Source organism: Falco rusticolus, chromosome 20, assembly GCF_015220075.1.
Source record: "Falco rusticolus isolate bFalRus1 chromosome 20, bFalRus1.pri, whole genome shotgun sequence".
NCBI classification, from domain to species: Eukaryota; Metazoa; Chordata; class Aves; order Falconiformes; family Falconidae; genus Falco; species Falco rusticolus.
In genome coordinates this window covers 1,124,872-1,151,739 of record NC_051206.1, presented here as the reverse complement: position 1 = coordinate 1,151,739, position 26,868 = coordinate 1,124,872, and the positions used below count along the sequence as shown (strand labels likewise).

At 47.6% G+C, this 26,868-nt stretch overlaps 2 protein-coding genes across 13 annotated transcripts in view; both read left to right on the top strand.

The window, feature by feature from the left end:
* Nucleotides 1-23,850, top strand: part of LOC119140339 (tetraspanin-15-like) — a 99,053-nt gene extending 75,203 nt beyond the window's left edge. For 3 of the 6 annotated variants that reach the window (XM_037371601.1, XM_037371599.1, XM_037371602.1), the window contains exons 6-10: nt 2,718-2,813; nt 7,343-7,456; nt 12,579-12,632; nt 13,239-13,355; nt 23,325-23,850. In XM_037371601.1, the coding sequence (XP_037227498.1) occupies nt 2,718-2,813; nt 7,343-7,456; nt 12,579-12,632; nt 13,239-13,355; nt 23,325-23,561 (618 nt within the window). In that variant the 3' untranslated portion in view covers nt 23,562-23,850. Of the gene's footprint in view, nt 1-2,717; nt 2,814-7,342; nt 7,457-12,578; nt 12,633-13,238; nt 13,356-13,663; nt 13,794-23,324 lie in introns of those variants that run through there. The other 3 variants (XM_037371604.1, XM_037371605.1, XM_037371603.1) reach the window with 3 other exon arrangements.
* Nucleotides 23,851-23,908: 58 nt separating this feature from the next.
* SLC4A5 (solute carrier family 4 member 5) overlaps nt 23,909-26,868 on the top strand; it is a 37,223-nt gene continuing 34,263 nt past the window's right edge. For 5 of the 7 annotated variants that reach the window (XM_037371594.1, XM_037371593.1, XM_037371597.1 and 2 more), the window contains exons 1-2: nt 23,912-24,325; nt 25,399-26,838. The gene's annotated coding sequence lies outside the window, so the exon portion shown is untranslated. Of the gene's footprint in view, nt 24,326-25,398; nt 26,839-26,868 lie in introns of all 7 variants that reach the window. The other 2 variants (XM_037371590.1, XM_037371596.1) reach the window with 2 other exon arrangements.

Below are 26,868 nucleotides of genomic sequence, written 5' to 3'. Positions count from 1 at the left end.
TCCTTTTTGGCCGCTCGCCTTCTGCCGCAGAAACCCTACCATTTTCAATTTAATCTTACCCTTGCAATCCATCAAACAATTAAATTGCTAATCTCAATCTCTGCTGGCTCCGTGAATGCACAAGGCAGGAGAACAACTGAGATTCCTACCTACGGACTCTAAAAATTGATTCCCCTACATGCAAACAGCTTGATCGTTTCCAACCCATCAAGGCTGGGGTTGGAGTTGTGGGCTTGGTGAACACCAAAACCAGGTTGGGTTTGGAGCTGGGGGCTTGGTGAGCCCCAAAGCCAAGTTGGAGCGTGAGTTGTGGGGTTGGTGAACACCAAAACCAGGTTGGAGTGTGGGTTGTGGGATTGATGAGCCCCAAAGCCAGGTTGGATTTGGAATTGTGGGCTTGGTGAGCCCCAAAGCCAGGTTGGGGATGGAGCTGGGGGCTTGGTGAGCCCCAGAGCCAGGTTGGGTTTGGAATTGTGGGCTTGGTGAGCCCCAAGGCCAGGCTGGGGTTGGATTTGTGGGCTTGGTGGGCCCCAGAGCCAGGTTGGGTTTGGAATTGTGGGCTTGGTGCACCCCAAGGCCAGGTTGGAGTTGGAACCAGGAGCTTGGTGATCCCCAAGGTCAGGTTGGGTTTGGAGTTGTGGGCTTGGTGAACCCCAAGGCCAGGCTGGGGTTGGAGTTGTGGGCTTGGTGAGCCCCAAAGGCAGGTTGGGGTTGGGAGCTGTTGGCTTGGTGAGCACCAAGGCCAGGCTGGGACTGGGAGCTGTGGGCTTGATAAGCCCCAAAGTTGAGGAGAGGCAACAGCAGAGGATGTTGCCTTTTGGATGCTGCAGCCAACTCCATCCGGCAGCTTCTCGGAGCTTTCAGAAACCCTCTGATCCCTGAAAAACCTGGTGCACCAGTTCTTCTCCAAGGAAGATCAGATTGCTTGAGTCCTTCCTCCGTGTAGAAAAACCTATATCTGCTGCCTCATAGAGGCTGTGTTTTTGTGAAATTCAGCATGAAATCCTCTGCTTTGCTCCACCTTTGAGCCTCAGTGACGGTGCTCAGCACCATCCTGCACTGCAGGATTGCAATGGGGAACCACTGGTACCATCAGGAGAGGGGACTGCAGCTTCATGATTCAACTCCTGGATTGAGTAGAAACCATTAGCACCTAAATTGTGCCTTAATTTAAATTTAACGGGCGATATCAAAACCTAATTAAAAATCAAACAATGAGGGAGAAAGAAAAGAGAGATCCGACAAGCGATGAATCCACTTGACCTGAAATTGTTCGGAGGCACAAATCTGCATTTGGAACAATGGTTGTTTATTTAAACTTGATAAAAACATATTTAATTGGATTTTGTATTAAATAAGCAAGGACGAGGAACTAATTTAGTGGCCTTGAAGCTGCTAAGCATTGAAATGGGCTCTGTTGATATGCAAATGGGGTTTGGGAGATTATCAGAGATAATGGGTTCAGCATCCTTGAAGGGAAAGGGAGTGGGGAGGTCTTATAACCAGAACTTCATGATTAACCCTGTGACATTTATCTCCCACCTTAAAATCAAGATTTAATTACAGAGGCTGCCTTGGGGCTGGCATCTCCTGGGAAGGCGTTAGGCTCGTGGGGTGAGCCCATCTGGGGAAAACCAGGCAGAAGATGGTAAAACCCCGGCATTGCCTGTTGTGTTGGTCTTCACGGTGGGCAAACTGGGAATTAACATTTTAATAAACTTCCACATGAGCAATTTCTTAAAGGTTTTTTTCAGATCTCCTTGCCAGATCCCTCGCTGTCGGCAGGCTTTGTTTGCTGCTCTGACGTGCCTTCATCTCTCTTTTTCTTTATTCCCCGTTCTTCTCCCCATTCCCAGTTTGCCCAACCTCTAATTTTCATGTCAGAGTGAATTATGAAAAACGTTTTCTTCCCCTCCCCCCCCACCTTTCCTCTGCTTCTAACTCAGAAAAAAAGTTCCTTTTTCCTTCATTAATATTTCTGCTCGGTGGTTTGTCAGGCAAACCTGCACCAGGCTCTGCATAGGACATTTCGAGCCGCCGCTCCCAGCTCCCTTATACGCTTCCCAGGCATCTATAAAATACATTTTCCATTCCATTAATGTTTAATGTGAAGTGCCTGATGTGGCAGAGCCTCCTCGGAGATAGGGCAGCAGGGAGAGCCATTCCCTTTCAGGGTGTGATTGAATTCCTGGATGATTTGTTGGGATTAGGAGTGATTGAGGGCTCTGAAGAGGTCTCTGCTCCCGTATGTTGCTCATCCCATGGATAAATCACCGTGCGGCTGGTGGCGTTGGCTGTCGCAGCCCGTTTCACCCCCTCCAGCCCCTCCTAACACAGCAGAACCCCCCTGCCAGTGGTTAACATCCTGTTAGCCGATGAGATTGAGAATTTGAGGGAGCTTTCAAAGAAATCACCTTAATAATTCAATCTAATATAGGAAAAGCTGGGTGGGCAAAGGTGTGTGGGTCTGCTCACACATGCAGGAAATGGGGAGATGCTGTGGGATGCTGCTAGCCCTGAGACCACAAAAATGATGCTGCTAGCCCTGAGAGCTCAAAAATGATGAATTTTGCCCCAGGAAATAGGCTCACAGGTTAAATTCTTACTCCGGTAACAGCTGGTGACACTTGCTATGAAAAAAAATTCATGTCCTGCAATATTTTCTCAGTGCCTTTCCCATGTGTGAGCCATGGTTTTGGTTTTTTTTCTGTCACCAGATGAATGCCGTTTTCCACTCCAATATCCAAGAGGGCATCAGACACTATTACGATGACCTTGACTTCAAGAACATCTTGGATTTCGTACAGGAAAAGGTTTGGGTTTGGAGGGAGGGGTGGCATTGGGGAGGTCTGGTTGTGAAGTTTGTCAAGGAGTGGTGAATTCTATGCCTGGCTGAGGCAGAAGCATCGGTTTTCCCTGTATTTTTGGAGTTTATTCCCATCCCTGCGGTGCCTCGCTTGATCTGTCTTGAATATCTCGATCTTTCTTGGTTTGCGCTGCTCTTTTGGCACGGTTTTGCGTTGTGCTGCTCTCCCAGCTCACCCCGCAGCGGGGTTTGGTGAGTTTTTCTGCCACCTGTGTGCCCTGCAAAGAGCATCTTCTGCTCCACACCATGGCGTGGACAGCCAGGCTGTTTATATTTCCCGGTCTTGATGGGAAACCAGCGCCTGATGCCTGAAAGCTCTTTTGATCGCTACCCCAGCCTGCGCAGAGAGATGGAAGGATAAAATACCATGGGCTAAAGCTGCTTCAGGCTGCAGTGACCCTTAGGTAGGCCACCTTAGGTAAGTCTTTTTACTCAAGGTGTCATCAGTAGCTAGCCAAGCCCTTGTCTCAATGGGAAAAGTGCAGATAAGGTGTTTTCACACAGTTGCTGGGAGGAGAGGAGACCTCCAGCCTCTCCACAGGCAAGACCGGGAGCAAACTGCTCTTGGTGCTGACAAGAGCTGTGCCCAGTCCAATACTGGGGCTTGGCATAGTCTGCTTGAACGTTTTTATACGTGTGGTTGCATATTCTGTCTCATATCGAACACTCAGAGCCTGCCAGGAGCTGGCAGGATCCAGCCCCCATCCTCAAGCCAGCCTGCGGGTCAATTAAACCATCCTCCCAAATCTATTGTTTTTAACCAAACTCTTGATACGCTGCTGCTGTCGCCTTCTATTTTATGCACCATGTAGCTTCTTTGAGGTACTAAGTATTAAATATTAAATTAAAACACCTTCCTAATTCCTTCTATTGAGGCCCGGCTAGATCTGTTTCTCTTTTGACTCTTGAAAACCAGGGTAGTGGTGCTTCAGCAAAGCGATGATGCGCCCCCGTGAGTACGTTGAAAAGCCAAGTCGGGTCAGGATTTGAAGTCATTACCCACATCACTGAGTGTCTGGCTGGTCCGGACAAGTTTGGTTGGCTCCAATGTATAATTTGGTTTTTCCAGTACTGGTGAGAGCTGCTCCTGAGAATTTGGGAGATGTAGGTTTTGCTGGTGAGGATATTTGGTTTATCCGTTATTTGTGTTACTATGAGAGGGAAGCACTTGGCTCGAAGCATTTGGCGAATGGGAAAAAAAAAAAAAAAAAGTGGGAAAACCCCAAACTTTGAGAGCTAGGAGGGAAATCGCAGCGATTTTACATCTCCTGGGTTGGTTTTGGAGAGCAGAGCCAGGCTTTGCCGGCAAAGCTGCTTTCAGAGAAACTTTGAACGTTCTCACCTCAGCCTGATTTCTCGCCTTTCATTATGGGTCGAAGCATCACAAACATGCGAATCTTGTCTCTCGCTTTGAAGAAAAAGGAGACTGCGAAGCTCTTTCTTTGATGTAGCTGGAATTCAAGGCTGGTGGTGCCCTCCACTCTCCCCTTTCTGGGCTTAAACACCTGCTTTTGATTCTTGGAGTCATCATTAGTGAACCGAGCACATTAATAAGACCAGGAGCCCTCTGAAGGTCGCAAGATGCAACTGATTCTGAGAAAGATCAGAATCTTTTTCAAGTTTTACTCCAACCTCTCTAAAAAGATGCTGTAATTCAGACCTCTCTGTATGAATGATAAATGGCTGCTGCCACCAGCAGTCGGGAAGTTCATGTTGGAGCCATCCCCAACGAGTGGTGATGAGGAGATTAGACCACAAATTTCCAGATAAAGCAGAACATATTTGCGGGAAGGATTCTGTATCTCCAAACAAGCAAGGATCAGGTACTGAGCATATAATCTCATTGCATTTTTGCAACATTTTGCCCCGTCTCCTTCTTCCCTTGACTTTTAATAAAAAGTTTTCAGGGGGACGATCTTCATCTCAAAGTCTCTGTCTGTACTACAAGAAGTTGGCTGCCACTTATAGTGTGGCTGATAAGTCTTGAACGTCTGCACATTTTATCTTGTAGCGAGAGAAGGAGCTCTGCAAGAACGTTTAGCTCATCACTGTGAGCTTTTCTATTAGCAATTATGATTTCCGATCCAGGAACGACAGCAACGTTGGGCAATTGAAATGTAGGGTTGCTTTGACCTGAGGGTAGGACAGGGGAGAGGTGATGCAGAGGAATAAGTGATTTTAAGAGAAGGGAAATTGCTTTTACGGGACCCGAGCAGCCCGCAAGAGAGTGAAGACTAGCAGTCAGTCTGGAAGGATTGCACCCAGACCTGTTTTTTTTGATAAAACACAATCTCAGAGCAGCTTGTTACCATCGTTTAGGGGTTATTCTCACTGTTTTCCTTATTAAAACCCTTGTCTATGCATAGGTGAGCCGGCACATGGCTTATTTAGGTCGGACAAAACCACACTACGCTCCTCAGGATTTCAATTTTGCTTAAACCCTCTCTCAAGCGATGCTTTAAAGTAGAGCCACCTGCCTTCCACACTTAAACCAGCATCATACAGTAAAACCAGCAAGTAATTATTGTCCGAAGTGCCAGACGTTAATATTTTTCATTACCAGGTTGATGGTACAAATAATGTGGTTTTAGCTGTCGACACCTGCTTGGTCTGGCTGCCTGTGAGCAAATAGATATGGAAATAAATTGCCCTAAAGAAAATAATACTTAGATGTTTTTATCAGGCATTTTTGCTGAACTATTGCCCTTTGCAGGCCTTGGATGCGAGGCTGGAGATCACGGCGACTCAAAAGCCCAGGTCTGCTGCAAGTTGCTAACTGCAGCTCTCCGCTGCCCCTCGCTTGATCTTTTTTTTAATGGTTTGCCAACTACAGGTGGAAAAGGAGAGTTCAAAGCGCTTTGCTGAGCACAGGATTTGAATTTCAAAGAGCTGCCGGGGCTGCAGGTCTTCAAACCCCAGTAGCTCCAAACTCAAAGTAAGGCTCGGAGGGATGTTGCGCTTGGAAACCTCCTCCTTTCTCCTTGGGGAAGATGAAAGGCAGCTTTCACCAGCACGGCTCGTTCCAGCACGTTACAGAGTGATGGTTTTGGTCGTAACGAGCCAGCATCTTGCAGGTGGCGGCTGCGGTCCTCAACACAGAGAGCTCCTCGGATGCCACCCGCGAGGCTCTTTCTGTGGGCTCACGTTGGTTTTTCTGCTTGTTGTGCTTCTCCCAGCTCCGGGAGCCCACCTGAAGGTAAAACCCACACTGCAGGCTGTCTTGGCTTATGAGAAATAAATCCAGGCACAACAGGAGTTTGGGCTAAACCTCTGTCTGCAGAGAAGAAAACACCAGTGTGAGGCTTCCTGGCAGCTAATAAGCCTCGTCATAAGGATTTTTTTACCAATTTTTGCACAGTTACAGGAACAAATGGAAAAAATTTCTTTGCAGCCTGGGGATATCAAATAGGTACCAACAGCCCATACCCCTTTAGGTGTTTTTCTCCCCCTCTTTCTAGGCAACGCTCACCCTCGCTAAGGGGAAGGATTAAAAGCAATAGAGGAATTAAAGGTAAGAAGTTCAAAAATAGTTGTAAGTCTGTGGGTTGGCTGCTCCTGGCCGTATCTGCACATTTTGGCATGGGAGGAGGCCAGGAGGACCCTGAGAGCTGGTGGCTTTTCCTACTCCCACTGGCGAGTATTGCCCCCAGCCCATCAGCAGGATGGGGAGCAGATGCTCACAGAGTTAAACCTCTCCCGAAAACTGCTCCTTGAAGAGAGTGGTGCTTCAAGAAACAGGGAAAACCTGGTTTTTTCCTGTTATCAAGCACACAAACCTCTGCTGCCCACTTCAGGCTTTTTTTTTTTCCAGGAGAAAAATGTAAAGATTCAAGCTTGTTTACCAAGAGAAGGGATGACTCGGTATGTAATAAGCCCACTTTTATTCTGTGGAGAACAGAAAATGACTTTCATTAAACTTTCTTTTTCTTTTTTTTTCCCTATTGTGCGAACAAAAGAAAAAAGCAGCTTTCTTCCTTTGTAGCTGTAGCATTTGATCTCTAATTTAACTTGACGGGAAGAGAAATCCCTGTTAGACTGCAGAGCCTTATTAGCATTTTGTCGAATGGCACCAACTAGCTGAGCTGCCTTCGAGAGCCAAGAAACACGTTCATTCAAGGTGCTGAAAGAGCCATCTCTCCTGCGTGCCCCAGGAATAGGATGGATTAGTCACCTGTAATTAAATCAGTGCAGCATGAATGAGCCTGGGCTCGTGAAAGCAAGGATGCCTCCAATACACGCATGCACGCATCTAGAGCTGCTGCGCGCCTCTAAAATGGGGCTAAACACTCACATTTCTTTTTTCACGCAGCGTCTTCGACTTCTTATGTAGGGTCCTGGAAAGCAGAAAATAACTGGGGCTGTCGGTGCTGGCACTGGGGATGCAGGGCAGGGCTGGAGGGGGATGCGTCGGCAGGCTGGAGATGTCAAGGTTGGTTCCACTGCATGTCTCATCCTCTCCTTTTCTTCTTTTTGCAGTTTTCTTGCTGCGGTGGCGATGAATACCGAGACTGGGAGGTTAACCAGTACCACTCCTGCAACGGCAGCGGGCCGCTGGCATGCGGGGTGCCCTACACATGCTGTATCAGGAAGGTAAGGCAGCCAAGGCACGGCAAGAGCCTTTATTTTAGTCAGTATTTCAGCAAAACACCCTCTTCCAACTGGTTATTACCGTGTATTTCTGTGCTATAGGGTTTCTTGTAAACTGCATTGCCACCTTGCAAAGCGGTTTGAGACAGCATCAGCGTGAGGTGGTAAAGAAATAAAATATATATATGGACCACACTGTATTTTAGTAGGCTCTGCTGCTTTAACGTAGAATAAATACCAAAGCACTGGGCTATCAGTTGTGTTTGTATCATGCAGAGGAGTTGTTACAAATGCTGAGTTCCTGTTTTTCAGTCTAATAAGTGATATAAAATGGTTTGGAGGGTTGTTTTGCAAAGAAATAGCAGCATCTTAAAAGGACTTGGCTGCCTCTCAGCCTGGATCTGTATGAGCTGTTGTCTTCTGCTTTCCTGTCCAAGAAAACACGTTTTGCAGCTGGCTGCTGCGGGGTGTAGCGATACACGGGGTCATGTTTGCTGGTGTCTGCTGCTGACGAGGGGGTTTCGGAGGGTTTTACTGAAAATGAGGCCGGGAGAAGTATTTGGATAAAAAGCCACCCTTGTGCAATGGGATAGGAAAAATATCTCATGAACGACTGCCCTGGCAAGGCTGCATTTCCAACACGCTGTGAGGTGGGTCAGAGGGGGATGGGGGGGAGTGGATTTGCAGAGCCATTAGGGTCTCCTGTGCTGATTTCCAGAGCTGAAAATCAAGCCACCCCCCGCCAAGCAGTGCTTTTCTGCTGAGACTAAGCTAAGTGCTCTGATACCCTCTTGTTGAATACAACCGTCCACCTCGTTGCAATCAATCTAACGCATGCTGTGGATAAAATGCCAGGAGCTGGGCCCAGGCAAGGGGGGGGAAAGTGCAAATATCCCTGGTTGCTGTGGCCAGGAAAGCTAGAAATGTTGCTAAAAAAGGATTTGCGAAGTGTAATCCTGGTAGCAACACCTCCTCGAGGTGCAGAGCATCAGGAGTCTCGGCGTTGCCTCCGAACCCTGGCCGTGCCACAGGCTTTAATAAATGCACAAGGAAAATATATCATCAATCTTGTATCATTGTTGGATTTTTAATGGAAAAAGAGGGAAATCTGAGGTGGTTTAATTATCAGTGGAAGCCTGGCATGCAAATCAGCTGCAAAAATAATTGTCGTCTCTAATCAGGGTGTTGATTAAGAATCCTAAAGCTCTTGAAGATAGAATTAGAAATTCATGTGTTGTCCTTTTGTATTATGAGTGAGGATGTGATGGAGAGAGTCACATGCATTTTTCGGTATTTTTACACTCCCCATGGTTTTGGGTGACAATTTTGGCAAACAAAAGCCCTGAGTGCAGCAGGCAGGATGGGAGATAGAAGAAATCACAGATGATTAATACAGGAGGGTAAGAAACCAGGCAACTTTTTGGCTCCCCACTGCAGCGAGCTGGGTCTGGAGGATGCTTTAGCGAAGGACTGGAGTAGCCAGACCCTGGGAGGGGAGGTCCGCAGTAAATCATTGTCATTTTTTTTTCCCCCCCCCCCCCCCCCAAGAATTAAAGCCCATGAATGTGGCTCTGACAGCTGGAGCAGGTTTACGGGAAGCGAGGCCTTGCCAAATGCATCTAAATCTCCATGAGAAATGAAATCCCTTCTCAGGGAGAACAGTCACCAGGTAGATGTCGCCTCATTCTTCAGAGATTTGATTTTTGGCACCGCAAGATGCTTTTGGTTAAGAAATCAGCCTGACACAATATCAATAGTGCATGAAATGGATTAAGAGAGCGAGCTCCCTTGGGAGTTTTCTGCTGTCTGCGACATTAAACAAGCTAATAAAAGCTTAGTTTAAACAACAGAGTGAAACCCCTCATCATTGCATTTACCGTAAGCTCCAGCAGGTCTGTTCGTAGCTATTTGCTGAAATTGCATTGCAAAGTTGTCGTGTTTTTTTTTTTTTCTTGCGGGCTGAGAAGATGGGAGAAGCACCTCTGCACCTTGGGGTGAAGGAGGTACCTGTGTGTGATACACTGGACGTACCTGGTTGGGTTTCAGCCACGTGCAAGCTCCACTAAAAGCCCTTTCCACCAAAATATGCTACTTGAGGGCTGAAGAGAAGACATTGCGGTGGCCCTGCAGCTGGAGGCTTAACCAGGGACCGCCCGGGCATGTGTATGAACTCTTCTGCGTCGGGTAGAGATGAACTTGGTGGTCTCTCCGCTGTGAAGAACTTTTTTATCAACCAGTTATCTATCCACCAGTTTGTAGGGCAAGAAAACCCTTCTCTTCTTGTGTCTTTCTTCTCTATTTGTGCCTATGTGAACAAAAGATGGAGAGCGAAGCATCGTTATGCCTTAGAGGACCTCTGAGATTTAAGTAGAGAGGTACCAGGAGAGGTCATTTGGAAATGTAATGTCGTGGAAAGAACAAAAGATGATGATAGGAGCGAGCCACGCGATACAGCCCCGTCCGCGTGGGGTTGGGGGTGACACTGGCAAAGCAGTCAGGTTGTTTCCATCATTCCTCCTGCTTAGGGACATCTCATTCCAAGCCTCCCAACCAAGGCAACATGAGACAATAGCCCATGCAGGACACAGCCCGTGCAAGACACATTCCCTCTGTGCACACCACTTTGGAGAAAAAGCTATTTTGACCGGCAGGTCCAACTTCAGAGCTTTTTCTGGGCCTGGCACGCTGCTTAGATGGTCCATTTTCTTGTCCAAGTGGTCACTTGGTGTTCCCGTGGGCCTGCCTGAAGAAAGGAGCGTGAAACATGGATTAGAAGCTTCGCTACAATACGCTTTCAACCTGTCATTAAATACAGCAATAAAGCTATCCTGTTTTCCAGCAAAAGACGTTTTCTGTACAAGAGCCTCCAAGAGCTTTGTGTTGCATCCTCTGGGGCATCTTCCAGGTTGAGTTGCAACTGTGGCAGCAGACATCCTCCAAAAATGCCCTGGCTGCTTTGAAGAGTCTTATCTCTCAGGTCGTAGACCTTAAAATATTCCCAGGAAGAAGGAATGGGCAAACATGCACCTCCTTGAGGGTGTGAGACTGGGTCCTCATCTCTTATGGTTTTCCAATGCACTTGTGCCTCCTCCCAGGGAGCCGCGGTGCAGCTGAGCCTCTGCCAAGCGCAGTATCTCTGAACCCCTTGCGAAGTGTCACCGCTGACATTTGGCACTGATCTGGGGGAGGAAAAGCAGGTGGTTAAATAAAAAAGGGCAAAGATTGCAGTCTTCTGCCCTCGGTGGGTTTTAAACCTCTGTGTGTTGCTCTTCTGTGATCCCTGAAGGCATCAAAATGCATTCTGGAGGAATAAAGGCTTCTGCCTGGTGGTGTGTTAGAAATGTCAATTCAGCTCTGACCTTCTCTTCCATGCAAGACCTTAACAAAAGTCGATCGAGGCTAAAACCTCATTTTTCTACCTTCCGTGCAAAGGTGTTGAGGGAATTACTCAAACAGATGGGCAGGGCTGGAGATGACCAAGAAACCCTTGGTTATTTAACGTGAGAGGGAATAAATTCATTGTGCTGCAGCCAGACGCGTTCAAACCGTGAGCCCGATAGAAAGCAACGGCGTTTCATGGGCGAGCGTCCTGTGACGTCCGCGAAAGCGAGTCTGAAAAGCGAGGACAACTGAAAGCTATGAAGAAAACCAGTTGGTTGGGTTGGTTTTTTCATGTCAACCAACTAGATGGGTCCTTGGTGATGTGCAGGTTCCTTTGGACCACTGGAGGTGACAGCACCTGCCTGAAGAGCTTTGCAAATTTCCCTGATGGCGGAGGCTTCCCGTTTTATGGTGCTGAGCTTGCTCTCAGCGACGCTGCTGGGCACTTTGCTGTTGATCTCCAGATTTCTCTGCAAATCTTTTGTATGCACGGGGACCAATTAGTCTCCTGAATTACACCCGGGTTGTAAATAGCATGTTGAAGTGGTGAGAGATGGGATTTTTTGATAGCACGGGCGAGTAATGTCTTCGGTACAGGAGCTCTTGGAAGGGTAGCGCTGGAATAATTTCCCTGCCAATTAGGGGAGGAACAAGTCGCAGCTTTATGGCTGGAGTCTGTCCAGAGGTGCACGTTTCTTTTATGCTGTGTCTTGCAGGAAAAGCATCATTTACATCTAAATGGGCACATTTCTGTTTCATCTCCGCGCCTCCGAAGCAAGGCATGTTTTTGTTTTGTTGCCCAGGAGCTTTTACTGGTTGTCAAAGCCATCTTTCTGAAAGCCTAATAATTTCAGCACATTATTGTTTTAGGGGTACCTTTAGAAATATATGGTATTATAGAAGCTGCTGTTTGATCTGTGAAACAAGCCCCAAAAAACCCCATCAGAAAACCAGTCCCAAGAGGTGCGAAGTACCCAACTAGCTCAGGATGTGCCGGAGCTGCTCTCCAGCTTCGCTTTTTTGGGGGGATGAGCAGGAATCAGTTTTGTAACCTAAAATGTACCCATTTCCATCCTGTCAAAAGCAGAGGAATTGGGTTTGATTTTATTTTATAGGGGTCCTGAATAGCAGTGTTTGGCTGGAATTTCTCTCATTAGCTGCAGCTCTTGAGGCATCTCTGTGGGCCAACCAAGATCTAGGCCTTGGGAATGTCTTAAAATCCTTACGTTTCTCCTCAAAGTGGTGGAAGACTTTGGGGAAATTCCCCCTTGATTTCTAGAGAGTCCAAGACGTTTAATCCCTGTGAAATTCCGTTTATTGTGAAGGACAGACATGACTGAAGGTGCTAGAAAAGGTGGTCGGAATGAAACAAGGAGAAATTCAAGGGAACATTTTGAAAGAGCTGCTTTGCTGAATGCTGGTATGACATGGAGGTGGTCCCGGCTCAAATCACTGGAAAAGCGTTGGGACATGACACGTGAGCATCCTCTGAAACAGCAGAAACCAGAGAAAAATGGTTTAAAAAAAAAAATTTAAAAACTCAACAACTTACTGCCAGCGTGCATGGTTTTGGCGTTACATTTGGGCAAAAAGGAGCCCGCCGTAGCAAAGCAAGTTTTAAGGGTAGCTGAATGGTTGAGGCAACGGGGCGAGCTCTTTTATTCCTTATTTTTTGTTCTTATTTCTTCTGTTTCCCTTTTGTCTTTCTCCAAGCTAACTCTGTTCACCAATTCTCTGTCCCCAGGTCCCTGGAGAAGTCATCAACACCCTGTGTGGGTACAGGACGCTCGATAAAGAGGTAACGTTGGCTTTTTCCTTCGAAAGTACGAGATTTGCTTCTTCTTCCCCAAATCCCCTAAAACAAACCCATTATCTGCCGACAAGCTCTTCCACGCCAAGGATGGCTGTTACTGCAGCTCTGTATAAATTTATTTTTATTGCTTTTGCCTGGCATCTCGGGGCATTGCTGGGGCTCACGGAGCACAGGCAGGCTCGGGACACCTTTGGGTGGTCTCTGTAGGTTTTGGCGTGTGGCGTTTCTGGGTCAGCCCTGGGAAATATTGGCTCTGAGTTGTGTTTTGAGGCTTGGGGATAGGAGAGAAGCTGATTTTGAGGCCTCCGGGGGTGACCTTGGGGCTATATCGCAGCAAAGTGCTGCGGTATCTCTGTGCATATGGTCCGTAGCTCCCAGGGATGGGGTTTTGGCAAGAAAACCCAGGAAAAGGTGCAAGCCAAGAAATGAATTCCCAAATGCTTCTCGTGCCGCTCCCTTGGCTCGCAAGAAGGAGCAAATGCAAGAAATGACGTCTCCCCCCAAACCCAACGTTTCCCCCCAAACCCGACGTCTCCCCCCAAGCCCAACATCTTGATGGACCCATGATGCTTCCCTCCGCTCTGCTTCCAGCGCCTGGAGCTGCTCAACATCATCCACGTACGAGGCTGCATCCACGCCGTCGGGCTCTGGCTCAAAGACAACTTTGAGGCCACCTTGGGCATCGTTTGCTCCCTTCTGCTTCCACAGGTACGTGGCGGATCCGGTTGGCATCCTCTTGGCTTCTTTCACTCTGCGGGAGGAGGAAAAGAATTAATTTTTCGTTAATTTTTCCCCCCCCCCTTCATTTACATCTGAGATTTGTGGCTCGGGTGGCAAATTTGTGTCTTGGGCATCCAGATTCTAGAGCCTCCTTAGCAAAATTAATAGTTTACGACTGCAGTGCTGACTGTCTCATAACGCGCTCCTGAAATCTAATTATTGATCAAGTAATAGCATCTGAAAAGCAAGGCATGCCTATGTCAGCACAGCAAATCTTTTTATATTTGTTTTTACAGCTCTCTTCAAATAGAGCATAAATATTAACCAAAATAAACCATAATCGTAAATCTAGCAGGATTTTCCATGCCTCATGAAATCCGTTTCCCATTAATGATGCCTGAGGAGCCAAGCAACTTTTCAGCACAGGTAATTAAGCTCTTCGTTATGGATGCTCGATACGGAGGGAAATTTTGGATTGCAGCTGGGGCTGTCCCTTGGCGACACTGTTGGCGCTGCGCTAGCAAGGGGGTGAATATCTCTCCTAGATCTTTCCAGAATTACTTTTGACACAACTTTGATGATTTAGTGTTGATTTGATCCTTTTGTTTCTTCTTTCCCCATGCCTTTTCGAGGCTGACAAGGAAAGCTTTCTTTTTATAGTGTCGGATGTAATGTTGGGGTTTGGCACTGGAGGTATTTGGTGATGCTTTCCAGATATGGGGTTTTATCTAAATGGGAATGAAATTATTTTATCTTACGTGTTGCTGCTTGCAGTGAAAGGTAGAACAGTGGCTGAACAAAGCAAAAGCTGTTGGGGAAGTATGTGGCAAGTTGAGTTAATTTTTCAAAGGGTGGGCTTTTCTCTTGAGTTCTTGGATGGTCCAAACGAAGGACTGAGATGGGGGAGCAGGTGTTGTGCCCCATCCTGTGCTGCTCCGTGGTTTTGAAGTGCTTTCTCCAAAGCATGCAAATGAGCAAGGGACTTCTGCTGTGCTACCTCGAGGAAGTGCAAGGGGCAGAGAAAGGGGGTGAGAAAGTGCCGTAATAGAGGCGACCTCTTCCATCTGCCTCGCAGGGTGTCGGAAGACCATTCCAGGAGCCACCTGTTGCGTTACTCATTAAACTGCCAACATGATGCTCTTAATTGGGAAGGATGGGGAGAAAAACCAATGAGGATTGCTGAGCCTTGATGAATATCAAGTGCTTTTGAGCAAAGGTGGTAATTTTTCTGTCGTGCCATTAAATGCTCTTCAGAAGAACCTCGGTTCTTCCCATCTGCTCATGCTTTCCAGGTTTTAAAATATAAATTGGATTTGATTCTGTCAAGTTTTGGAGGGAATTAAGTTATAAATGGCCATCTGTGTTTCCAGGAGCTGTCAGCCCAGAAACAGCTTCATCCCCAGCAGCTGCCAGCAGAAAGTTGGGCTGAGAATATTGAATTGCTGATCCAAGGGGGAAGGGGCTGGCACTGTTGGCACGGGGAGGTGACAGTGCCTTGAACGTTGGGGAGAGTGAACATGTTGACCTGTCCCATCTTTGGCCTTTGGGTGTCTGTCATACCCTGCACAGGACTCTCCCTGGAGCTGCAGACCACCTTGGTGGAAACCTTGTAGGGTGTTGGGGCGACGGCTGGGCTCGTGATCCACAGCCCGAGTCCAGCTTCAGGTTTTGCCCAGTTTTCCTCGAAGTGTTGATGTTCCTCAGGATCAGACTTCACCCTCATGGGTGATGGTGAGCGGCTCGAGGGCTGGAAGGCTGGGGCTTGGAGCTCGGCTGATGTTCATCATCCGAGGGCCAGGGATTTGTGCTTGATTTGGGGCAAGAAACTGACTCTTCTTTGCAGGAAACAAGGACCCAAGAAGAGTTTTGGCTGATGCAGAGCATCCATGGAGAGTGGGAATTATTGCTCTCAGTGTTGCCTTTCCATCGTGCTCGGATGTAGAAAACCATCAAGTTTTGGCTTTCCATCACGCAGAAAGTTATTGATTTTTTAACTTTTCTCTACTTTTCCCCAAATATCTGTGCATGAGGCCAAAGGCAGAGGGTGGGCTGCCTGGCTTTGCTTGCGTGCCTGCAGGCATTGGGTGAGTTGGGTTTGGGGAAAGCTGGAAATCTGCTGGCTCCTGTTAGGTTGAACTGATTGAACGAGTGAGGAGGCAGGGAAAAATCCTGCCCGAGTACATCACCACACGGCAGCCAGCCTCTCCCCCGGACAGCGCAAGGCAGAGGGAGTTTGTAATTTTTTGATTGCTCTTAAATCATGAATGTTTGCCTTTTTTTTTTTTTTTTTTTTTCTTTCAAAGTAAGCCATCCAGCAAAGGAGAAAAAAAAGTCCTATTTGAGGAATGGGGAAGCGGTTGTGTTCGTTTGTCTTACTTCATTCAGAGCCAAGCGTAAACACACCGACTCAATTATTTTTCTGCCTTTGCAGTGTCTTTAATTCTCTTTTTTCTTTTTGCTGCGCTTCGTTCTCCAGTCACATCCCTGTCTCCTTGCCCTTCTTCTCAGCCAAGCTGCCGACTGAGGCCAAACTGCCGTGTGTTTCACAGCGCTCTCAGAAAGACATTTTAATTTAGTCGCTGGCAGTCAGTGGCAAATTCACGTTGTGGCCTCGCACTAGTCGTGTTTAATTATGAAGCAACCCCAGGTCTTTCAGCAGGTGCAGCAAAGCACATCCATTTGTTTTCTGGTGGCTGTATCCCTGCTTTCCCTGTCTCTAGCAAGCTTATCCAAGTGGTTTACAGCGTGCGTAAAATGCGTTTCTTGTTAAAATAAGCTAAATAACCTCGTGCATTGCTCTTTCCCCCTTGCCATGCCCAGGTGCTCTTTCAGCAGCTTCTCTACTGACCTCAGGAAAAGCATCTCCAGCTTTTCCATCCCCGTGTCTTTGCGGGGGATGTTTCCTGACAGGATTTCATCCTCCTTAGTGAGGCGAAGACAGAGCCACTATAATAAGGCAAAAAACAAGTGTATAGAAAAGCTCTTCTCCTCCTCTTTCTCCGTCCCAAAGAAGCAAAAGGTGGCACAAGTCCAATTAAAAAGAAAAAGATCTTTGAAAGGTCGCTGCCAGGGTTCAATATCTATCGACTCTGTGGCGCAGCTGCCTCACAGCAAAGTGTTGCTACCTCCGTTTCGCCCTGATATTTCATCAGTCTCCGAAGCTCTACGTTGGGAGCAGCTACAGAGTAACAGAGCATCAGCGCGGAGGCAAGCGTTCCCTCCTGAGAATATAAATCCAGGAGATCAACTAATTCAGTCCTCAAAAATTAAGCTTGCAACGAGCATTTTGCAGGTTGGCGTCTTCATCTCTTGGTGACAGAGATGTTAAATGGTTCCTTGTGTAAAGGGCTTTGCGTTGCCAAGCTTCCCTTTTCCTTTGCAAGATTAATTTGTATTTTGTTTGCTTTTTAATATCTTAGTTGCTCCAGGGGCTGGAAGGCGGTATATTCTCAAGTGGCTGATGAGTGCTTAATGTAGTAGCAAAGGGGAATAAAAGGGATTTTTCCATCTGCTGTCCATGACCTCTACGAGACCCTGGTCTATAAATACCAATTTATGGAAGGAAAAGCCAATAAAAGATAAATGCTGGCTTTTTACTTGATTAGCTCTGGGAAAGCTGGAAATGATTCAGCTTATTTTTTAGCAGGATCCAGCTTTACAGCCGCCCAAATAGGCAAGGTCCCCTGGAGCCTGGCACATGCCTGGGCGGCACCGGTGACGTTTGCATGGGAAAGGGTTTCCTCGCAGGAGACCCTCGGTGGGCTGACGGATTATTTTCTCCACAGCCAGAGATGGTTTTGTCAGGACCATGATGCAGTGGGATGTGCTTAATCACGCTGTCGCCCTGCAAGGGCTCTTGAGCGTCGTTTTGTTGCTGTTTCCCATCCTGAATTTTTGGCCCTTGTGATGCAAAAGCCAAATTCAGCTTTGTGTGTTTGCTTGCCCAGGAAAATGTGACTGGAGGAGTTGAGCTCCTTTCGAGCGCTCTGGAAGCACCAAGATGCAACCATTCCCCCCCAAACTGAGCCACCAAGCATATGCGTACGCCCACCCCTAAGGGAAAACATCTGTGGTTTTCCAGACCTTTTTCTTGTTGTATAATAACATGAAAATGAGTGTTTGAGCCCTTTCCTTCTTTGCTTCCCAAAACGTTCCTGACTCTGAGCGTGCTTCCTTTTGCCAGAAGAAGAGCCATCCATCAACGAGCGTTTCCCAACGAGGAGGAGATTGCAATTAGGTCTTGGCCCTATCAGCCCTGTAGAGACCTATTCCTAATGCAAAACTGTGTAATCCAAAAGAAGAAGTGGAGCCACCATGAGACAGTGAGCAAAGCTGGGGCTTGGAAAGGATGGAGCTGAGCACCAAAGAGCCTCGGAATAAATCTTGCGGCACCTACGTGGGATATATGGCTTGTGTCTAGCAGAAGGCTGTGCACCGGACCACGAGAATTGGAGCATAGCCTCAAAGATTTGTGTATATTTGGCTTCTTCAAGTGCTGGAAGAGAGTGAATAACCATTAGTCATGTTAAAGTATCCCATAGTAATCTAATTTTCATCTTGTGGTCTCGGTAGGAAATTGGTAATTGGGACCAATGCTGTTCTTCTTGGAAACGGTTTAAAAAAAAGTCATCATTGGCTGCTGTCAGCAGCAAGGGGAGAGAGGACTTTCGGCTTTGAAGGGGAGAGCAAGCGTGGATCCCCAGAAGTGCAATATCGGGGTTTATCTGAGATGGATCGTGCTGGAGAACCACGATGTTTTGCTACCACCACCACAAAAAAAGCAGGGAACAAGCGCTGAAACTGCCGGGTCATGATTTCCAACCTCTTTTGGATATCCCTTGTCATGTGAAGGTGACTCCTCATGCCTCGGAGTGACAGCAGTGGATGAAGTGAGGTGTTTGCTGTGGCAGGGGCGATAACTCCTTAATTTCTGGAGCAATGAGTTGGGAAGAGCAGCAGGATGGAGCCCTTGCTCAGCCAGACAGGCCAACACCCATAGCTAATTACAATACAGCACCCAGTGATAATTAGTGTCAGTGTTCTAAGCTGGCTAGAAATAATTGCAAGTTCTGCAACAAAATAATGGGGGTTTAATTTGCTTTTTGAGCTGTTGCGGTTTTGCATAGAGAAAACACGAGGGTCTTCCAGCAGCAGGGACTCGCAGACATCCGTGGGAAGCTTCTGGGATTAAATGAGTATTTCTAATTGGGGCTTAAATCAGGAAATAATCAGCCTGCCCTTGCCTGGCTGCCTGTCCCTGCATGGTTTTGCTGGGGCAGGAAGGTCCCTCTGGTGGGGACAGGAAAAATACAAATGAGGGGGTTGATTAAGCGGCGTGGAAAGATATGAAAAGCTGCAAGTGATGAATGAGGTTTATTTCCGCGTCCTCCCAGGTGGCTCGTAAGCATCGTACAGCCCTGGGGAGTCGGAGGCAAAATCCCTGAGGATTTGTGCTTTGAGCACGTGGTTTTTGGTTTGTTTGGGTTTTTTTTTTTCCCTTCAATGGAAATTTCCTTTAGCTGCTTGGATGGGTGGGATGGGAGAATTTATGGCTGGCGTTTGCTGACAGCAAGTGTCCCACTCGCCCTTTTGCTGGTTGAAAATGAAGATGCAGAAGTTCCTCACCCTAAATTGGGTGGGTTTGGGGCAGGCTTCAGCCAGGACTTTCCAGCGGAGTCCCAAAGTGCTGCCAAGAGATGGAGATCGAGGTCTTCAGCTGCAAAATGCCAGTTTGGATGGGCTCAAGGCTTCCGAGCTGGGAGGAGCTGGAGAAGTGGGAAATGGCAGCAGATATCTGCCCCCCATTCTGTTTTGCTGTCCATTTGGATATTTAACTTCTTCTTAACAAAAAAACCCTCCACAACAAAGCAACAGGCTATCTCACTCCTGGTGCAACATCATGCGCTTTGTGGGTTAAAATATAATAATAATCCTGGTATCTGCGTGGCTATCGTGATTATCATTGCTTCTGATGTTGAGGCTTTGGTTTTGCAAAGTTTCTCTTCTTGATTTGTGCTCAAGGTGGCCAGGGAGCAGAGGGCAGGGCGTGCAGCATGCCCCAGCGGGGACGAAAACACGTGCCCAAGGAAGGCTGCAGGAAGGAATTGCCTGTGCAAGCCCTTGCACGCTCCCTCCTGCAGCGTCCGGGTGGGAAGGGAGGCTGTAATTCTCAAATAACATCATCCACAGGGTGGTTTTCTCTGTAGCTGCCACTTTGGGTGCCACCAAATTACAAGTAGCATTATCAATGCAAATTGCCATATTTAGAGTGCAATTGCTATTGCAGTATCATTGCAAAAAATATTATAAATATATATATATATATATAAAAAATATTGTGATTTCCTGGTGGGTCTGCATGCTGTTGCAGTATCATTGCAAAAATTATATACATATGTATATATATATCTCATATTGTGATTTCCCCGTGGGTCTGCATGTTATTGCAGGATTATTGCAAAAATTGTATATATATATGTAAAAAAAATAATATATATATATATAAAAATATCTATAATATTGTGAGTTCCCGGAGGGTCTGCATGCTATTGCAGTATCATTGCAAAAATTACATATATATCTATATATATATATATCATATTGTGAGTTCCCAGTGGGTCTGCATGCTATTGCAGTATCATTGCAAAAATTACATATATATATGTATGTATATCATATTGTGATTTCCTGGCGGGTCTCCATGCTTTGCTGATGTCCTCGATACGCAAAGGTCTTTGGATTTATTTGGTGCACGCAACTGCTCTTGCACACCGTAAGAGCAGCTACTCAATGATCTTGTTTCCCCCATGCAAACCTCGTGCACTTAAATTCCTCGGCAAAAAGCTGGGAAGGCAGCAGACTGGCGACCTGCCGGGGCAGCGGTGGTTTCTGTGCTTCCCTGAACACCAGCCGGGAAGAAAAAGCAATTTTCTAACTTTAAATGACCCACGAGCGGTAACTCCCAAGCCATTGTCCCCTCGCTGGGCGTGATTACCATCACAGGGCAGGGTAGGGAGAAAAGCAGCTTTTTAATTTTTTTAGCCTCATGTTTGATACATTTTGTTAACATGCCCCTCTGCAATAACGCCTGCCTTCATACTGCAATGCAATAAAATCGGCGTTCGCGTTAGAAGTCTCTTTACTTCTGGAAAACATGGTGCCCTTGGTGCCGGAGATATTGAATGCATCTGTATTCTTGACAGCTTTTTCTGTTTTCATTAAGCGAAAGAGGATATTTAGAGGCGAGCTGGGATGGAAGTTGGTTCATAACTCAGAGGAGAGCGAAGGCTGTGGGATGCAGGCTACTGATTGAGGACTCGGGGTAATTTTATTTAGTTCAAGAAATCCCCGGTTTAAGGAGGATGCTGCGTCCTGTGATACCTCGACCGTCGCGTCGCCGTCGGGAGGAGAGGAGCAGGAGGCATGATGTCGCAGAACCTGGCTGGGTTTGCAGAATTGGATTAATTTGCATTAGATTTATTGTAAACACAAATCTTTTCTGAATTGCTGTTTGGTTTAGGGAGGAAAAAATGACACGCTTGCCTTAAAATTTGTCATTTCAAAGGGTTTTGCTCGCTTGGTCCTTTCACTGTACCAGCAGTGGGATTTTAATCTGCCAAGTGATGACACGCTCATAGAAGTAAATAATGCTAGAGCCTGACACACATTTAAATAGTATTTGAAAACTTTTAAAATCCTTAAAGGCTCTGCTGTTGCATATGGATTACTACAATCTTATTATCTGGATCCGTGCAGGAGCGGGTGCTCTGGGCTCTCCCTGAGGTTCACGGAGAGATGGAGCCACCTCCAAGCATCATCCAGCCAGCCATGGCCTCCTGCATCCCTGCCTGGAGGCTTCTGCAGCTTTTGGGGACCAAAGAGGAGACGGATAGGGAACAGGAGAACAGGACCCTGGCTGGCATGACATGATTTTCCATGACAAAGCCTTTGGTTTTGTTATTTTTGCTTCTCCGCCAAAAGCAAACTCCGTTCCCGGGTGACCATAAGGTTCCACACCCAGGCCTGGTCCTGTGCACGTTCTCGGGTGGCGAATGCATCTGGTGGGGTCTGAGTTAGGGATGAACGGCATCTCCATATGCAGGCCAAAATAATTTCGTGGAGTATTTGGGAAGGAGCTACCTGCTGAGATGGATACGTAACATGCAGCACAGCGAGGAGTGTTTTGAGGGCAGTGGGGAGCTACAGCAGCTCACACAGAGGTCGCCGGGGCTGCCAGCTTAACCCGATTTCAGGCTAATTGGGCAACGAAAGGAGATGCTGAGATGTTGGAGGCTTCAGTTCTTCTTTCAGCACCTGCCGTTGTCTTTCCCAGTGGAGAACCCCAATGGCACAAATCCAACATTTCTGTAATTCCTGCCGTCGGGAAAGCCCTGCTAGCCATAACGGCGCGGCAGCATCCAGCACCTCATCTTTGATCAACTTTCGGCGATTAATCCTGTCGTCAGTAATTAAGCAGAATGTCAAATAAGCAGGATGCTCTTCTAGGATCGGTGGGTGCAGTTGGGAATGGGGTAAGCTCCAGCTGAGGACCGCGAGGAAGGACTCTTCATGTTGGGAGAGCATCTCAAAGGACGTGGTCATCCACTTCTTCAGACTTGCTGAAGGAAGAGCTGTCGGTCCAGGAGGTTGGGATCCACCTCCCCATCAATTTGGGAAGGAAAAACAACTATCGAGCTGGTTTGGGGTGGTTTCTGTGCAAGGCGCAAGCTGCTGGTGGGGATGGCAGGGTGTTTCTCCGTCTCTGAAAGGCAAATGCATGAACCCTGGGGATGTTTGTGTTTCCCCAGTTGCTTTCAACTCGCCGGGTGACACTCGGCTGATTTGCTTTTTCCCGGCGGAGCCTTTGCTTCCGTTTTCTGCAGCCTCCTCTGGCCAAACACTTTTCCCTTTCCACTGTGGGATACAACAGACCCCGATCCGAGATGCGTTATAACCCTTTGCTTTTAGCCCCATTTATCCTTCCCTTCATCTTCTCACTTTCCAGACTATTTAATGGATCGATTAGGACCCAGAGAAATGATGAATAATGTTTTTCAGCTCCAAAACCAATGTGCCGCAATAGCGCAGGAGATTCCAGCTGATGGATGGTACAAGCGCAACTGGGTTATTTATTGACTTTTTCTTGCAAGGAATGGTTTATGCAGAAACCTCTGTTAACTACTAGCCTTGGAATTGAGAGGAAGAGCCCTGAGGCTCAGGATGGTCTTTCTCCATCCTGCCTCGTGCCTGGGAAAAATCTATCGACCTGCACCCTTTGTATCCCGGTGCTGACCCCAAAGCATCCGGGGTTTATAGGGAATAAATCTTATTTCTCTGGATCGGTAGCCAAGGTGGGCGGTAAAAGGGTTAGTACAAAAGACGCAGTTTGTGCTGAAAGGGCTCTGATTGCCACCGTGCCCCTCGTCAGCATCTGAAAATAGCTCCTCATGACGGCTGAGTGTGCCATGTCCATAGCCACCGCGGCGTAGTGCTGCAAAGGAAGCATCAGGTGAAATCAAAACAACGTGCTTGAAATCTTGCACTGATAAGAATGCTTGGGTTTTTGGTTTGGGGTTTTTTTTTTCCTCCCTTCCCTTCTCCTGAAGAATTAAAGTGCATTTTTTAATTCCCTGACAGCCGGCAGGGAGATGGGAAATAACCTCTGCGGCACCGTGCTTGCAGCAATATCTTAATTTTAGCCTCTGCCTCTCTCCTTGCAACGCTCGTGGTGGCGTCCGGCTAATCCGCATCCCTCTGTCAGGGCTGACGTGGGAAGTCGTGGGATGGATGCGGCCAGTAATGAGTTCAACAATGAGCCTCTCATAGATTTTGCTGGCTGTTTGTCCTCCCTTGTCTCCCGGCCACGTTTGGAGGTTGGGACCACAGCATCCCTTGCAGGAGGAGACCTTCGGGAAGGGTTGGCGTGACCGCGGTGGGTTTAACGCTCCTGTTTTGCAGGTGATCGGCCTCGTGATGGCTTGGCTGTACTGGCAAAAGCTCGACGAGATCTACTCCAAGCTGGACACCGTTGACTTCAGGATCCTGGAGATGCGGGATTTCAGCTTCGGGGCAGTGGATCTGAGCGGCGCGGGCTGGTGCTGGTGCTTGCCCAAGGAAGGGGGCTACATTCCTGTCAATGCTGAGGATGAGGAAGACGAGGGGGAGGAAGGTACCGTCTGCCACAGCAAAGTGTGAGAAGGTGGAGGACTGAAAGGCAGCTCGGAGCGAAGCCCTTGGGAAGGCGGCGGGTGCTGAATGAGCGAGTGACGCAATTTATCTTCTCAGGTCCAGGAGATACTTCGGGGGAAACTGTAAAGTAACGCTGGAGGGTTACAGAAAACACAATGCACAGTGCGGGCACATGAGCTCCCCGGGGTCCTTTTACTACCTTGTTGTTTTGAAGCTTTTGTACATTTCTTTATTGGGGTTTTGGGTTGTTGGTGGGTTTTTTTACGCAATAAATGTGACTTATGTTGTTTTTTGCAAAGTCGCTTCCGCTCGCTGCACTTTGGGCCGTCGGGGAGGGAAGTGGCACCTTTGTCATTGCACTTTGGGGCGTCTTTATTGTTATATTTACCCTGCTCTGCTGAAAAACAGTGGCTTTATGGTAGATCCCAGGTGTGCCCAGGCTCCGGAAAGACATAACTAAAGGAAAAAAAGCAGCAGCTTGCACTGAAGAGCCTTTCCAAAGGGCTTTCCCGGGAATCAGATCCCCAGGGAGGCACAACTTGCACCTCCTGGAGCAAGATGGATGTTTGGGCAAGGCTTGCACAGGAGGAAAACACCCATTTCTCAAGGTTTCCAGCTCTTCCCCATGAACTACGGCTTCAGTTTTTATCTCCAGGCAAGGAAAAGGAGAGCCCAGCAACTTTGAAAACGAAGGTGGCTTTATTGCGGCAACGTGCTGCCCTGGGAATGGTGGTCCCCCCCTTCTGCTGGAGGCCAACCTCAACAGCCAGGTAAGGAATTACCTTTTATAATATTTCCTTTTTTAGGAAAACTTAGTGAACAAGGCAGCAATTCCCTCCTGCATCATGAGGGATATCAGAATTAAATAGCCGGCATGTGTTGCATCCAACCCTGCACCAGTAAATTGAGACTCACTGGGAAAAAGGCTCCCAGAGGGAAACCTCAAGCAGATGAATTGCAAAACTATGAGTGTCTTTATAAAAAAACAAACCAGTGAAACCCTCTGCCAAGGTCCCCGGGCTGCTTTGGTGCAGGCTCAGCAATAACCTATGGATGGCAAAGCTTCCCGCAGCAGCCGTAAGTCAAATGCAGTGGAGGGAGCGTTGCTCAAGAACCTGTTTTCTCTCCAAACATACCAAAATCCCAGGGCAGCTGTAGCTGCCACATCTGTCAAGTGAGAGGAATCATCCCAGAAGCGAAATGGAAAAAAAAAAAAAAAAAAGCAATGTGTCTGCAGTGCCACTCAGCGAAGGATACGCTGGGTTTATTAGTGATGCTTTTTATTAATGAGAGTATTAGGGGAACCATCGTTTCCTTGGATGCCCAAGCAGGGAAGGGTGGGTGAGCGCTCGGTATGCGACTGCCGGGCTCTGTCTCCCTCTTCTGACTGTTTCCAGGCTCTATTTTTTAACTAAACAAGAAGCAATCCCCAGCACAGGCGTGAAAAAAAACCACTTTTTGAACCATTTTTTTTTTCCTGCAAATCACGTTGAAATCGTTGCGTTGTGAGCCGCAAGAGCAGAGCAAGTGGGGTCAGTGGATTTGTTTAACCAGTATGGCCAAAACTGGGTTGGTTTGGGGGTATTTTTTTGCAAGTGAAGAAGGTAAAACCAGCAGCCCAGGGAAATTGGGTATTATTTAAGGAATAACTCCGGGTTGCTGCCTTTACCCGGGCAGCTTGCAGGCACTGGGAATTTTGCTTTTCTTCTTTCTTCCCTCTCTTTCCAGGACATCTTTAGTAAAACCTTAAGAAATACCAGGTGATAAACTCATCCTGCTCTTTTTTTTTTCCACTTATCTGAAGAATGAAAGTTCATTTCTATTATTTTCTCTTTATTTCCAGGACAAGCAGCCACGAACATCTTTATGGTATTTTCCTGGCTGGGCAGAGCTGCTGGTGCTGGACCCCAGCTCACGTTGAACGGGTGGGATGCGAGCAGGTTCACGCCTGGGTTAATACTGGTTTTAGGCAGGTGGCGAGTGATGGGAGATGGGGAGAAGTTGGTTCATGCATCAGCTTGGGCACCCAACTCCCCTCTTCCCACAGAGAAAACGTGGAAATGCCTGGAAAACAGGAAAATTTCAGCAAGAGATGAAATCCTGAGTGTATTTTGCAGGAACTCTTCTCCCCGCTTACAAACATGCCTCGTTACTGTCGATACAGGGGATGCCGATAACATTCCCTAATTCACCCTGAATTTTGCATGTTGAAACCGCCGCTGCCTGGCTCCAGACCTGACCCTGCTACAGACGGGAGAGCAAACCTGAAAAAACAGGAGCTGGGAAGAAAACGGGAGCAGGGATAAGGTACCAAACAGGTTTTGCATTGCTTCTGCTGAGACTCCAGATCCTGCCATCAAATAATCTCCCCAGAGGCAAGAGAAAAGCCCCGCTATCGGATGACCTTAAAGCACAAAGTCTGATTTCCAACCCTCGTTTTTTTGCTTAATGACGAGGCCGGCCGTGACGAACTGCCAGGCGCTGGGTTGATGCGGATTTATTGATACCCCTGTTAAAAGGCTAAGTGGAGGCGAGCAAGCCAGGCATGAAATGGAAGCGGACAGCTCGGGAAGCAAAGCAGACACACTGGTGTGACCAAGAGTTTGCTTTTCATGAAATCAAATTTACAGATGATCAACATCTAAATGGCAAAACGACGAAATTGCAAAATAATTCACCGTTCAGCCCCCACCAACCCCCCCGCAAAGTGTCTTTGATGCCCATGGGCCTCATCCTATCGTCCCCAGGGGTTCTCACTGATGGTGATGCTTCCCTGCACCTCTCTGAAGAATTTCTTTCCATTTCTTAAGGTCAGATGTACACAATCTTGCACACAGCAAAGAAATAAAAGCCGTTTCCCTCCCCAATCCCTAGCAATCGAGCCAAAACTGATGCAAAAAATAAGCCCCAAACCACCCCAACAACCCCAGAAGAGACAGATCCTGCAGGTTGGGGACGGACAACGTGAATTTTCCGACGTCCCGGTGGTCTGATGTCTAGAGACCGCCACTGCGCAAGACCAAATCTCCTCTGGCTTCAATGCCCCATCCTCTCCAGAGGTCTGTTTGCATCCCATGATGCCTTTCTCCTCCCAAAGTCAATGAGCGTCGCCCAAAATACATTTGAACCTGGGAGCTACGGGGCGTTCAGCATTAGGCGTCGATACAATGGTGGCCGGAGCATCTTCATCTCAAGGCACTCTGGGCTCCCGCACCCACCAGCGCCCGTGACTTTACTCCACGGTCCCGTCCTCTGATTTCTGAGCACTTTAGGGAAGCTCAAGGTGAGTTTATTAAACGGTAAAACTTATTTT